General features: G+C 37.8%; 1 protein-coding gene and 1 non-coding gene across 5 annotated transcripts in view; one reads left to right on the top strand and one right to left on the bottom strand.

The window, feature by feature from the left end:
• Positions 1-13,777, bottom strand: part of Dbf4 (DBF4 zinc finger) — a 42,813-nt gene that overhangs the window by 17,719 nt on the left and 11,317 nt on the right. Inside the window, exons 3-8 of one of the 4 annotated variants that reach the window (XM_004662285.2) lie at positions 9,611-9,790; positions 7,873-7,923; positions 6,912-6,981; positions 6,640-6,716; positions 2,191-2,227; positions 901-946 (exon numbers count right to left, since the gene is read on the bottom strand). In XM_004662285.2, coding sequence (XP_004662342.2) covers positions 901-946; positions 2,191-2,227; positions 6,640-6,716; positions 6,912-6,981; positions 7,873-7,923; positions 9,611-9,790 — 461 coding nt within the window. Of the gene's footprint in view, positions 1-900; positions 947-2,190; positions 2,228-6,639; positions 6,717-6,911; positions 6,982-7,872; positions 7,924-9,610; positions 9,791-13,777 lie in introns of those variants that run through there. The other 3 variants (XM_045160895.1, XM_045160896.1, XM_045160897.1) reach the window with 3 other exon arrangements.
• On the top strand, positions 3,731-3,838 carry LOC123464200. Its single transcript, XR_006639439.1, has one exon. It is a non-coding gene; the product is annotated as a U6 spliceosomal RNA (small nuclear RNA).

Raw genomic sequence — 13,777 nt, 5'->3', positions numbered from 1 at the left:
CTCCCCCGCCCCCTAAGGGAGGATACCACTCTAGCCCAGGAGCTCAGTCTGTGGTCCCAGACTGATCTTAAACTTACAGTGACCCTCTTTTCTGGCTTCCGAGTGCTGGGATTAAAGGTATGTGCCACCATGGCTGGCCCCAATAACAAGTTCTTAAAAAGCTTTCAATATACGTTTGTCAACTCAGTGAATACTCAAGAGAAGTAGCCACATATGACCAAATGAATAATCAAAAAGTCAGAAAAGAAATTTTTCCAGCCCTAACTAATTTACTTATTTTTGAAGTTTGTATTAAGATTATCTTACAGGGTTGGAGATATAGCTCAGCTGTTAAGCGCTTGCCTGTGAAGCGTAAGGACCCTGGTTTGAGGCTTTTTTCCCCAGGACCCACATTAGCCAGATGCACAAGGGGGTGCACGTGTCTGGAGTTCATTTTCAGTGGCTGGAGGCCCTGGCACACCTATTCTCTCTCTCTCTCAGATAAATAAATAAACAAAAATCTAACAAAAAAAATTTAAGAGTGAGTTTTGGAATGTCATCATATCATATGTCATATTCAGGTTTGTATTTCAAAGTAGTAGTTAATTCTCCCCCTCCCCCAATTACAGGAGGAATCATTTTACTAGGTCTAACACCTTGTCCCACATTTAGCAAGAGATCATTTGAAATACTAAATACTAAAATGATTTGGTTTCATTATTATTCAAAGCCAGATACTCCAAAGATTTATCTACAATAGGGCAAAACCAAATTTAGCCTATGAACACAAGTGAATTATTTCTATAAGCACCTTAATATAACAAAAGGAACCTACATGTATTAATAGAGATACCGTAATGAGATTTTCTTTCTCCTTTAATAGTAACAATACTTAAATCATACACTGTCTTGGATACTTACTGGCTCATATCTTCAACCTTTACAAAAGGCTTTTTGATTCTTCCTGCTTGAGGAGAAAAAAAACATGGCATCAAATACCTATGAATCAATGATGTTTTTCTTTCTTTCCTCAACTCTCATCAAAACATTCTGGAAAAAAAAAAAAAAAAAAACCTGGGCTGGAGAGATGGCTTAGCAGTTAATGCATTAGCCAGCCAAGCAAAGAATCCTGGTTCAATTCTCCATGTCCCATGTAAATCAGATGCACAAGGGTGTGCATGCATCTGGAATTCACTTGCAATGGCTGGAGGCCCTCGTGCACCCATTCTCTCTCTCTCTTTCTCTCTCTCTCTGCCTGTTTCTTCCTCTCAAATAAATAAATAAAATATATTAATTTTTTTAAAATCCCCATAAAATCTAAAAACAACCAGTCTAACTGAAAGTTTTAAGCCTCTGGTGCTGGTTTTCCATATTCTGAGGTTTTCTTTTCTTTATTTTGAAGGCAGATATGCTCACCACTATACCACTACCTCCCGAGGTTTTTTTCTTTTCTTTTTTTTTTTTTGAGATAGTCTCCCAACTGTAGCCCAACATGATCAGTGATATGTGCCATCACACCAGCCACAGAGGATTCTTAAAAGTGACTGGTGTTCACAAATAGTCTATGAACAGAATTCAGAAGAAATATGCATTGGCAGAAAAAATTCATGTGGTCATTTTCACTAAACTCTGACTGACATTGAACATTATAAATCTAAGCAAGAAACCACAGTATGGTAAAAGTATCTGTAACTTCAATGTCAATGAAAACAGCAGATAATTGTGGAGATCTCAGTACTGCTTATGTTTTTCACTTTAAATAAATTTTGGTATAACTGATTTTCCTGGTAATCTAATCAATATGTTTGTTGGCCTAGAGAGATGGCTCAGAGGTTAACGCACTTAACTCCCAAGCAGAAAGACCTGAGAGTAATTCCCCAGTACCCATGTAAAACCAGATGCACAAAGCAGTGCATGCATCTGGAGTTCATTTGCAGTGGCTGGAGGAACTGACACAGCCATCCTCTCTGCCTGTCTGTCTTCTATCTTTCCCTGCTTGCAAATAAAATAAATAAAAATTTTAAAAAATGTTTGTGAAAATGGCACCTATGATGGCCTGAACAGTAGTTAAGGCAATCACAGGTGTCATTATTATAAAATGACTTAGAAACCCTTGAATTAATAATGTGAATTTATAGGAGCCTAGAAGATCCTACAAAGAATCTGTTCCAGAAGTAAAACAAATATATTGATGGACAGCAGAATACTTACTTCTTACTTTTTGTGTTCCAACACCAAGTTTTTTGCCCTTGGGGTAAAAACAAAACAAAATTTAAAAAAAAGTGAATAGTATACTGGGGTGATAGTACAGTGAAAATGGCAAGGACAAAAGTTCAATATCTTCAAGATAAAAAAACTGGCACAGGAAAGTACTACACCAAAGAGGGCCAAATATTGTTTGCTTTTTAAAGCCAATTCAATAAATTGGACAATCAGCATTTAAGAATTAAGGATCTCAACCATTAGTATGGAATAGGATTCAGTACCTATGGCTTTATTTATTTATTTATTTATTCAGTACTAGGATTGAGCCTAGGGCCTTGTGTTCTTAGTTGTATCTGGAGCCCATGGGTTCTAGATAATTGCTTAGCATACAATGAAAAGGAAAAATGAAAGATTTAGGCAATAAGAAAACTATACAGTTATTAAAATAGTTTAGACCAATGTGAAATCCATATCCTAAAGGCAATTAATCCCATTGCTTGTAACTAAAACCCCTGATCATTCAATAAATAACCATATGAGTATGTAAAAATTTTAAGAAGGGGTCTGGGGAACTGAATCAATGAGTAAAGTACTTGTCACACAAACATGAGGACCTGAGATTTAGATAACCAGAACCCACATAAAATGCCCTGCTGGGTTATACATGCTTGTAATCCTACCACTGGGGAAGCAGTGACGGATATAATCTTAGGACTTACTAATTAAGTGTTGTACCTGAACTGGTGAGCTCTAGGTTCAGTGACAGATCCTGTCTGAAAAAGGTGCTTATAGGATGTGGTTGTTCACACCTGTATTCTCAGCCCCTAGGAGGCTGAGGTAGAAGGACTGCCATAAATCTGTGGCCAGTCTGGCTACAGATGGAGTTCCAGGTTAGCCTCAACCAGTTAGTGTGAGACCCTACCTCAAATAAGAAAATAAATGAATGAAGAAATGAAAAGGTGGAGAGCAACTGAGACATACAGTACTATCAACCTCTGGCTTCTTACATGTACACTCACACATACACAAACATGCATACATACACAGTTTGAAGAAGGAAACAGATGGTGGAAGAGGAGTAAAACCTAAACCCTTCAGCATAGAGGTGGCAGTAGCAGCGGAGCCACTGGCTCAAAGTGCTGAACTACCTTCATCTTTCTGACTACAGAAACAAGAGGCTATAGTGGTTCAAAGAAATTTATGTATGTTTTCTTTACCTTCTGAACAAAGATACAAGTTCTGAGTAGAAATGCGAATGAACTAGATGTGACCAGCCATGGCTACATAGTGAGTACAAAATACACTGAAACAAAGCAAGACCCTATCTCACAAAAATCCAAAATCAAAAACAGGCTGGAGCATCTGTTCAGTGGTTAAGGCACTTGTCTACAAAGCCTAATAACCTTGTTTCAATTTCCCAGTACCCACATAAAGCCAGACACACAAAGTGCATCTGGCCTTAGTTTGCTGTGGTTAGAGGGCCCAGTGCACCCATTCTCTCTCTCCAAATAAAGAGTAACAATATCCACCTGGAAGAGAAAGAACAGTGCTCGCTTCGGCAGCACATATACTAAAATTGGAACGATACAGAGAAGATTAGCATGGCCCCTGCACAAAGGAAGAGAAAGAACAAAAAGACAAAGGGAGGGCTGGAGAGATGGCTCAGTGGTTACGGTACTTGCCTGTAAAGCCTAACAAACTCAGTTTAATTACCTAGTATCCATGTAAAGACAGACGCACAAAGTGGCGCATGTGTCTGGAGTTTGACTGCAGTGGCAAGAAGGCTTGGCATGCCCACCACATACACACAACTCTCTCTGCTCGCAAAAAAAATAAGTAGGTCAAGGGAAACCAAAATGAACAAAGAGCCTCAAGAACAGGATGAGATCAAGATGTGTTTAATAGTACTGGAACTGTAGAAAATGTCACTCTCCCACTCAAACATTAAGTTGTCTATTATACAACATAAAATTACCCAAATTATCAAACTATTTGGACCATTGTGTCTTTTTGTAGAGGCAGGGTTTCACTCTAGCCCAGGCTGACTTGAAATTCACTATGTAGTATCAGGGTAACCTCGATATTAAGGCAATGCTCCTACCTCTGTCTCTCAAGTCCTGGGATTAAAGGCCTTGTGCTACCACGCCTGACTAAAATTTATTTTTCCTATCCCAGTCATATAAGGATTGAAGGAAAACCAGACTATAAAGGCATAGTGTAAGAAATATGAGAACCAGGAAGAAGAAGCTAAGAGGTTTGAGAAATTTCAATAGAATATAAACGATGAGAAGGTAAAAGAAGGAATAGATAATGAGAGTGGAAAACATTAATTGGTTTAAAAAATATTAAAGTTGGGCTGGAGAGAAACTTTTTAGAAGTTCCCTATCTTGTCAGTTGTAGAACTGAAATCTGAGAAATACAAATGGGATAGATTATAAAGACTGAGCAGTAGTTAAGTAGGGTATAAGGTCAGAGGAGAGGTCTTTTTGCATTTGGTTTAAAGGTTGAAAAAAGGTTGAAATCTGTATAAATACTTCAAAGATGAAAGTAGAAGAGACTGAATACACTGAGGCTATGGAAACATTAAGTCTAACAGAGTAGAACAACCTATATGGTTGTTTAGCAAATACTTCAAGCTCAGACTAGCTAGCCTTAAGATATAACAAGAGTCTATTATGTTACCATTTAAAACAAATGAAAAGCACATTCTGCATGTTAAAAAAGGGAAAAACATTACTTATACTAAGAATATCTTACATAATAGGCTTTTTGTTTGTTTGCTTTTTTTAGATAGGGTCTCACTCTAGTTCAGGCTGACTGGGAACTCACTATGTAGTCTCAGGGTGGCCTCAAACTCAAGACGATCCACCTACCTCTGCCTCCCAAGTGCTGGGATTAAAGGCGTGTGCCACTGCGCCTGGCTAGGCAATTTTTTAAAAAATAGAATTTAAAAATGTATTTATTACAAATAGGGCTGGACAGATGCACAAGGAGGCACATGCATCTGGAGTTCGTTTGCAGTAGCTAAAGGCCCTGGAATGTCCTCTCTCTCAAATAAATAGAATACTTAAAAAGAGGGATGGTGAGATGGCTTAGTGGTTAAGGTACATGCCTGCAAAGCCAAAGGTACCAAGTTCAATTCTCTAGGACCCACAAAAGCCAGATGCACAAGGTGGCACATGCATCTGGAGTTTGTTTGCCAGTGTCTGGATGCCCTGGTGTGTCCACTCATTCTCTCCCCTTTCCTTCTCAAATAAGCAAATAAATAATATTAAAAAAAGTGGCCAAGATGATTGACTTAATGGTTAAAGATGATGTTAGCCTGCAAAGCCTGCCAGCCTAGATTCAATTCCCCAGTTCCCATGTAATGCCAGATCCAAGTAGCGTAAATGTCTAGAGTTCCATCTGCAGCAGGAAGAGGCCCTGGAGCACCCATATTCTGGCATAAATAAAATATATATTGGTTTTTCGAGGTAGGGTCTCACTCTGGCCCAGACTGACCTGGAACTCACACTGTAGTCTCAGAGTGGCCTTGAACTCATGGTGATCCTCCTACCTCTGCCTCCCAAGTGCTGGATTAAAGGCGTGCGCCACCACGCCCAGCTTAATAAAAGTATTTTTTAAAAATAAGCAACAACAATAATAAAAAAAAAGGGGGGGGGGGCTGGAGAGATGGCTTAGCGGTTAAGCGCTTGCCTGTGAAGCCTAAGGACCCCGGTTCGAGGCTCGGTTCCCCAGGTCCCACGTTAGCCAGATGCACAAGGGGGCGCACGCGTCTGGAGTTCGTTTGCAGAGGCTGGAAGCCCTGGCGCACCCATTCTCTCTCTCTTCCTCTATCTGTCTTTCTCTGTGTCTGTCGCTCTCAAATAAATAAATAAAAAATTAAAAAAATATATTAAAAAAAAAAAAGGGAAGGAAACAAAACCCATGCCACTGTAGTAGTTTGAATGAGAGGTCCGCCATAAACTCAGGTGCTCATGTGTTCTGAAGGGTTGGTCCCCAAGTGGTGGGAAATTGGGAGATAAAATATTACAGGAGGAGTTATGTTTCTTGGAGTGGGCTTTAGGGTATTAAAGTCCAATTTCCTCCATGCTAGAGCTCAACTCTCTTGCTGCTATTTTCTAGCTGCTATGGCAAGACATGCTCTGTCTCTGTTCTACCATCCTTAAACTTCCCCTCAAGACTGTAAGCCAAAAGAAACCTGTTCCTCCTATTGGCTGCTTTTGGCCTGGTGTATTTTCCCAACAACATGAACATATCCCCATCATCAACTATCCTTGGTATCATGAGTATAATACTAAATGATATACAGTAATTCACAAACACACATACATTACATAATCTATAGATATTTCACATGGAATAGTCAGACAGTATTTCTTACTTAGCAAGAAATTAACAACAGATACATAAATCACAATCACTTTTTAACAGCAGTTTAAACACACAACATACCACATCTCTTACAGAAGTATTTGACTTCTTCAATACATACAACTCTTTTTTCTTTTGTTCAATGTAGTATTTAATGTCTATTGAAAGAAAGGGCTTAAGATTAGCAATTCTGCCTTTAGAATCAAACAATTACATTTTCTTAGAGCTATAGAAAATTAGGTAAAGGATTTACCATTACAGGTACCCTTCATCAAAATTTTCACTAGTTAAAGTTAAGAAGTAAGGGACAGAGTTAAAACAAGTATTGGCAAAAGGCAATTATAAATGTTTACCATCAATATGAAGAATTTTTACTCCCCATGATAAGGCATTTGACAATATACTATTTGCAGGAATGAGATCCTATAAAAAAATACAGTTAAATTATTTATTTAAAAACATCATACTACTTAAAATGTTATTTATAACAGGCCCCAAAGAATTACAATAGCAATGAGGACTTTTTCTTTTGGCATTTCCACTTTACATTTCCATGTTCTTAATAATTTATATACAGTATAAAGCAGTTTCCAGTTTCTAGTAATATCTTAAAAGGCCACAAGAGGGAGATATTTCAGTATAAAAAGTAGATTTTGTCGGTAAAATGTTTTGATGCTGCAATTCAGGATTTTCACTTAAAAATAAACTAATGGAGGATTTCAATATTGGAGGGCTGGAGAAATGGCTCAATGGTTAAAGGCACTTGCTTTTAAAGCCTGATGGCCCAGGTTCAATTCCCCAGTACCCATGTAAAGCCTGATGAGCAAAGTGGCAGTTTGTTTGCAACGGTAGGAGGTCCTGTTGTATCCATATTCTCTCTCTCCAATAAATAAATAAAAATATTTTTTAAAAATTATACAATTTCAGTCAAAGCTGGGTGTGACAGCACATTTGTAATTCTAGCCCCTGAAAGGTAGAGGCAGAGTTTAAGGGCAGCATGGGCTACATGAGAGGCTAACTAAAAACAAACAAACAAAACCTGCATAAAACAAAACAAAGTAAAATGCCCCATATATTGAATTTTTTTTTTTTCCTTTTTTGAAACAGGGTCTCTGCCAGGCTGACCTTGAACACCTTATATAGCTAAGAATGGGCTTCTGATCCTTCTGCTTCCACCTCTGAGTGCTAGGATTATAGGCTGTCCACTATCAGGTCTAGATCAGGTGCTGCTGCTGATCAAACCCAGAGCCTAATGACTACTAGGCAAAAAGACTACCAACTAGGTTTTATCTCCAGTCCACACACTGTACTTACATGATCCTTGATAGCTTTTTCAACTAATAATCTTCCTCGGCTTAAACATACCTGTAAAGAAAAATACACATAAAGGTTGCAGTAATGCTTCATTAGAAAAAAGATTATAAAGGTGAAATAAAATAAGCAGGTAAACTTTATTTATTACGCTGGAATTTTAAATCTACAATATGTAGACTAATGTTTTGGTTTTTCCTTCTTTCTTCTCTTCCTCCTTTTTTTTTTTTTTTCTTTTTGTGTTACTGGGAACTGAACCTAGGGCCTTCCTTGCACATTCTATGAAAGCACTTTATCACTGAGCTATATCCCAAATCTTCTATTTACTTTTCATTTGAGACCATTACACAGGTTGGCCATGAACTTACATGACAATCAGCCAGCCTTCTGGCCTCAGCTGGGATTTTAGGGCAATGCCAGCAGGCCTGGCTTAATTTCTTATTAAAGTCAAGATTCAAGAAAAACAGACTTAGTGTATTATTTATTTCACTTTTAAAATAAGACACCATGAAAAGTACTTGAAAGAAGCCAGGTGGAAACTACTCATTAGTGTATTATTTCCTAGTTCGAATAAATAAGAGAATGCATATGCTTGCCTTAATCTAGTCTACCTCTTTTCTCAAGTAATTTCCTTTGCAACTCATTTTCCCTACCTGTTTTCCTCTCATTTTCTTTGCTTTTCACGTGGTCAGAATAAATATTGGCAATTATAACTCAATCAAAATTAAGATGAATTAAACACTTTATCTCTCAATCTCTTCTCCCACTAATTATTCAAATCAACTAATTTGCCCTTCTTTGTATCTTCCAACTTACTGGTAGTGGATTATCAGGAGTGTATTGTAATTCTTTAATAGGGCTCTGTAATGTACTTATGGAAGGGGTCAGATAGTATGCGTTTTAGGCTAGGTGGTCTTTATCATACCTACTGAATCTCAAAGCACAAAAGCAACACTAATACCTATAAAAAAACATGGAACTATTACTTGTCACAAAATGTTCTTTCGATCCCCCCCACCACCAATGACTTGAGTATACAAAAATAAGCTTAAATCATAGGCTACAACACAGGCAATGAGCTGGAATTGTGTAGTTTACATACTTACCTCTGCTCTGAGGTTAAAAAAATAGTTTCTTCTTATCAAGAATCTATTTAATTTTGGTTTTTCAAGGTAGGGTCTTGCTCTAGCTCAGACTGACCTGGAATAGTCTCAGGCAGGCCTAGAACTCACAGTGATCTCCCTACCTCAGCCTCCCAAGTGCTTAAAAGTGTACAACTATGCATGGGTATTTAACTTTTCAGTTGTAAGTTATTCTATAAAATAAATGGCACTCCTAAATGGACGTATGTACTTTAAGAATCAGGGTTCAAGTAGTTCTACACTGTACTATTAAGAGGAAAAAAATTAAATTCTCTAAAAAATAGCAACCTTATTAATAACTAGAAATCCATACATTTATATTTTATAACTGTTTTCCTTAAGTGAATTCTTCTGCCTGCTATTAAATGCCATGAGTCAGGTGTAGTGGTCCACATCTGTAGTGCCAGCACTCACTGGGATGATTCTGGGCCAACACAGAGAGATCCAGGCCAGTCTGAGTTGGACAATATAGTGAGATGTTGACAAAAAAGGAGAGGTAAGGTGGGGAGGAAAGGAGAGACAAACTAATAAAAACAAAACCATGAGACCTTTACAGCATAGCTTTCCTGAAAGCCACAAAGCATATTTAACACACTTACTGTTTCTGGAGACTTAAACGAACTTCCATCATGGCTGGGATGAGGTGAGGTAGCTTCTGCAGTATATGCAGATTCTGGACTTGGAACAGGAGAAATTCGACACAGTGTTTGTGCAAATTTAGCTTCCTTTTTATTTGAAATAAGATAGCTGATATCTTTGCTGAGAAATTCTTCCACTCGCTACAGGAAAACAAAGTATTTTATATGAAAAGTTCCATAAACTATTTCAAACCCAATGACAATATAAAATTTCAAATTGATGCAACTTAGTATTTTTCTGAATCTGATGTTCTAAAGAAGTATAATAGGAGTTCCAGTAATAAAATTATAATGGCATGTGCTAGATATTCTTCTTCTTTTTTTTTTTTTGGTTTATCGAAGTAGGGTCTCACTCTAGTTCAGGCTGACCTGGAATTCACTATGTAGTCTTAGGGTGGCCTCGAACTCAAGGCGATCATCCTACCTCTCCCTCCCGGGTGCTAGGATTAAAGGCATGCACCACCACGCCCGGCAGGAATTCCAGGTCAGCCTGAGCTACAGTGAGACCCTACCTCAATAAACAAAAAACAAAACAAAACAAAACAAAAAAAACCCTTTATCCTAGTTAATGTAATCCGTATACTCCTATGGTACTTATCCATACTTTTCAGAGAAAACTGAAGTGACTTGCTTGAGTTGACACCTTAAAAAATTTGAACACAGGTGTTTTGATTGAAGCAACAGTGTCCAGTGGAATTTTCTACAATGAAATGTTCTTTCCTTACACTATCCAATGGAAGGATTTGCTATATATGGCTACTGAGCATGTGAAATGTAGCTAGCCATTTGACCAAGATACAGAATTTTAATTTTATTTTAATGAATGTAAATAGCCAAATGTGTTGACTAGGTACCATATTATATAGGACAGCTCTAAATCATTAAGTTTTTCTTTAAAAATTACTTATTAATTTGCAAGCTGAGACACACAGAGAAAATGGGCATTTCAGTCATTGCAAACAAAGTCCAGATGCATGTGCCACTTTGTGCATCTGGTATTATGTGGGTACTGGGGAGTCAAACTGGTTCCTTAGGATTTGCAGGCAAGCACCTAAGCACTAAGCCACAAATCATTAAGTTTTTAAATTTTCTTTTTTCTAGGTAGGGTCTCACTCTAACCTAGGCTGACCTGGAATTCACTATGTTGTTTCAAGCTGGCTTTGGATTCACAACAATCCTCCTACCTCTGCCTCCTGATTGCTGGGATTAAAGGAATGCACTACTAAGTCTTCCTCAGGGTAACCTGGAACTCATGGTGATCCATCCTCCTACCTCTGCCTCCTGGGTGCCTAGATTAAAGGTGTGTACCACCATGCTCTGTATACCAAAATCTATGCTATTAACCACCACCCAACTACCAGAGGCAAAAAAAAAAAAAAAAAAAAAAAAAAAAAATTTAAACTAAAGAGAATTAAATACTAAGCACAATAATCCTAGTACTATTATAATACATAGTTTACAAATGTTTTATCAGGCCCTATCAATGTCAAAGGCTCTATTTTTTTTTTTTTTTCCTCTTTTGAGGTAGGGTTTTACTCTAGCTCAAGCTGACCTGGAAATCACTCTGTAGTCTCAGGGTGGCCTCAAACTCATGGCAATCCTCCTACCTCTGCCTCCCGAGTGCTGGGATTAAAGGCATGCACCACCACTCCCAGCATCCACATCTTTTTATAGCTAAATATTCCATTTTACAAAGGTGCACATGCACACACATAGTTTTATTCATTTAATTGCTGGGCATTTGAGCTGTTTCCAAATTTGAATATTGTGAATAATGCTGTTATAAATATAGACATACAAGTATCTCCTTAACACCCTGTTTACAATTCTTTCGGGTATATACTCTAAGTAACTTTTACCCTCAACTTACCTATACTGTTTTGCACATGACTGATTTATTTTACATTCCCACTAACAGTGCACAAGGGTTCCATTTTCCCACAATCTTGTTAATACTTATTTTCTGGTTGTTTGATAGTAGCTAATGGGTATAACTCAGTATGAACTGATTTGCATTTCCCTAATGATCAGAATGTTTTGTGCTTATTGATCATTATTTTTCTGTTGCTTAACTGTAGTTCTTTGCATATTCTGGTTATAAATCATATAACAGATACCATTCTGTGGACTGTCTTTTCATTCTCTTGTTACTGTCATTACAAATGAACTCTAGAAGCACTAGTGCATCTGGATGACATGGGTACTAGGGAACTGAAATTGGGTTCTTAGGCTTTGCAGTCAAGCACCTTAACTGCTGAGCTATCTCTCCAGCACTTGTTATTGTCTCTTGAAGTAGATTTTCTTTTTCTTTTGGTTTTTTGAAGGTATGGTTTCACTGTAGCCGAGGCTAACCTGGAATCCACTCTGCAGTCTCAGGGTGGTTTTGAACTCATGGCAATTCTCCTAACTCTGCCTCCCCAGTACTGGGATTAAAGGTTTGTAACACCATGCCTGGCTGCAGATGAATTTTAACTGTCCAATTTACACATTTTTTAATTTATTTCCTATAATTTTGTTATCCTGTCTGAAGAATCCTTACCAAATCTAATGGCACAAAGACTTTCCCAGAGTTTTCTTCTGAGAATTTAAACTCTTACATTTAGATCTTGAGTGTAACAAAATCAACAGCAAAAAAGGGAGAAAACTTTCCAGATAACAAATTAACAAATGGTTCCAGGAAAGTTGTTAAATCTTAATAATCTCACTTGCTAATTAACCTTAAGCCTGAGAAATTTTTAGATTTTTGCCTGACCTTTCTCATCATAAAATTACTGTGCACTATAAGGAAAGGTTTTAATTCTTATTCTAAAGGTGTGTTCCCTTAATGACATTAATTTTGAGATTTAGTACTTCTAAAAATATGTATGTACACATGGTATTATTACATAAGACTAAAACCCAATCCCTGCTGTTTTGGAGGACAGCCCAATATTATAAAAATATATTACAACAGGGCGAGAAATGGCTTAGTGGTTAGGCGCTTGTCTGTGAAGCTGAAGGACTCTGGTTCAAGGCTCAATTTCCCAGGACCCACATTAGTCAGATGCCGTATGCAGTGGCTGGAGGTCCTGGTGCGCCCATTCTCTCTCCCTCTCTCTATTTGCTTCTTTCTCTCTGTTGCTCTCAAATAAATAAATAAAAACAAGAAGAAGATATTAAAACACAACTACGACGGCTCAGAGAATTTTGCAGAAGTGGGGGTGGAAATATAGTAACAGCCACAGTGTGGGAGAGAATATCCAGAGGCATTGCCTCCATGCCCCACAATGACTGACTGCAGCCCTCAAACCTTATAACCCAAAACCTGATCGTGAATACCAGCAACTCACTGAGGGTGGGCCCTCAGTGAATTAGAAGTAGGGAGAAGGGAAATGATGGTACCAATACATGATGTATCCATATAAAGTTTCTATTTAATTAAAAAAAAAAAAAAGATACAGAGAAGACAATGACCAGTTCACTAAGACAAGGGAGTCTCATTTTTTATATTACATAGAAATGTGAAAGTTTTGATAAGATACAGCTTTAAAAAAAACACAAGGGATTGGAAAGATGGTTTAGTGGTTAAAGGCACTTGCTTGCAAAACCCGACTGTCCAGGCTTGATTCCCTAATATCCAAGAAAAGCTATATGCACAAACTGGTCCATGAGGCTAGAGTTCCTGTTTGTTGTGGTGGGAGGCCCTGGTGTACACCTCTCTCATATAAATAAATTTCAAAAACAAAAACAGGGCTGGAGAGCTGTTAGCAGTTAAGGTGCTTGCCTGCAAATCCTAAGGATCCAGGTTCAGTTCCTCAGTATCTATGTAAAGTCAAATGCACAAAGTTGCCCACGTATCTGGAGTTCAATGCAGCAGCTGGAGGCCCTAGCACACATCTTTCAATCTTTCCTTTTAAATAAATAAATAAAAATTTCTTTTCCATTTGGTAGTGGGGACTGAACTCAGTAATCTTGCACATGCTAAGTAGGTGCTATACCACTGAGCAAAATGTTATATCTGTTACATTTCTTTATACCTAATGTAGAAGCTCATAAAAGAACGGAATGAAACATTTGTTTAATCAGATGGGGATGGTAGATAAACAGGAGGCTCTGCTGGTCTGAAGAGCATTATCCTGGGCCTGCACT

The sequence above is a fragment of the Jaculus jaculus genome, chromosome 10, assembly GCF_020740685.1.
Source record: "Jaculus jaculus isolate mJacJac1 chromosome 10, mJacJac1.mat.Y.cur, whole genome shotgun sequence".
Taxonomy (NCBI): Eukaryota; Metazoa; Chordata; class Mammalia; order Rodentia; family Dipodidae; genus Jaculus; species Jaculus jaculus.
This window is presented reverse-complemented; position numbering and strand designations above follow the sequence as displayed.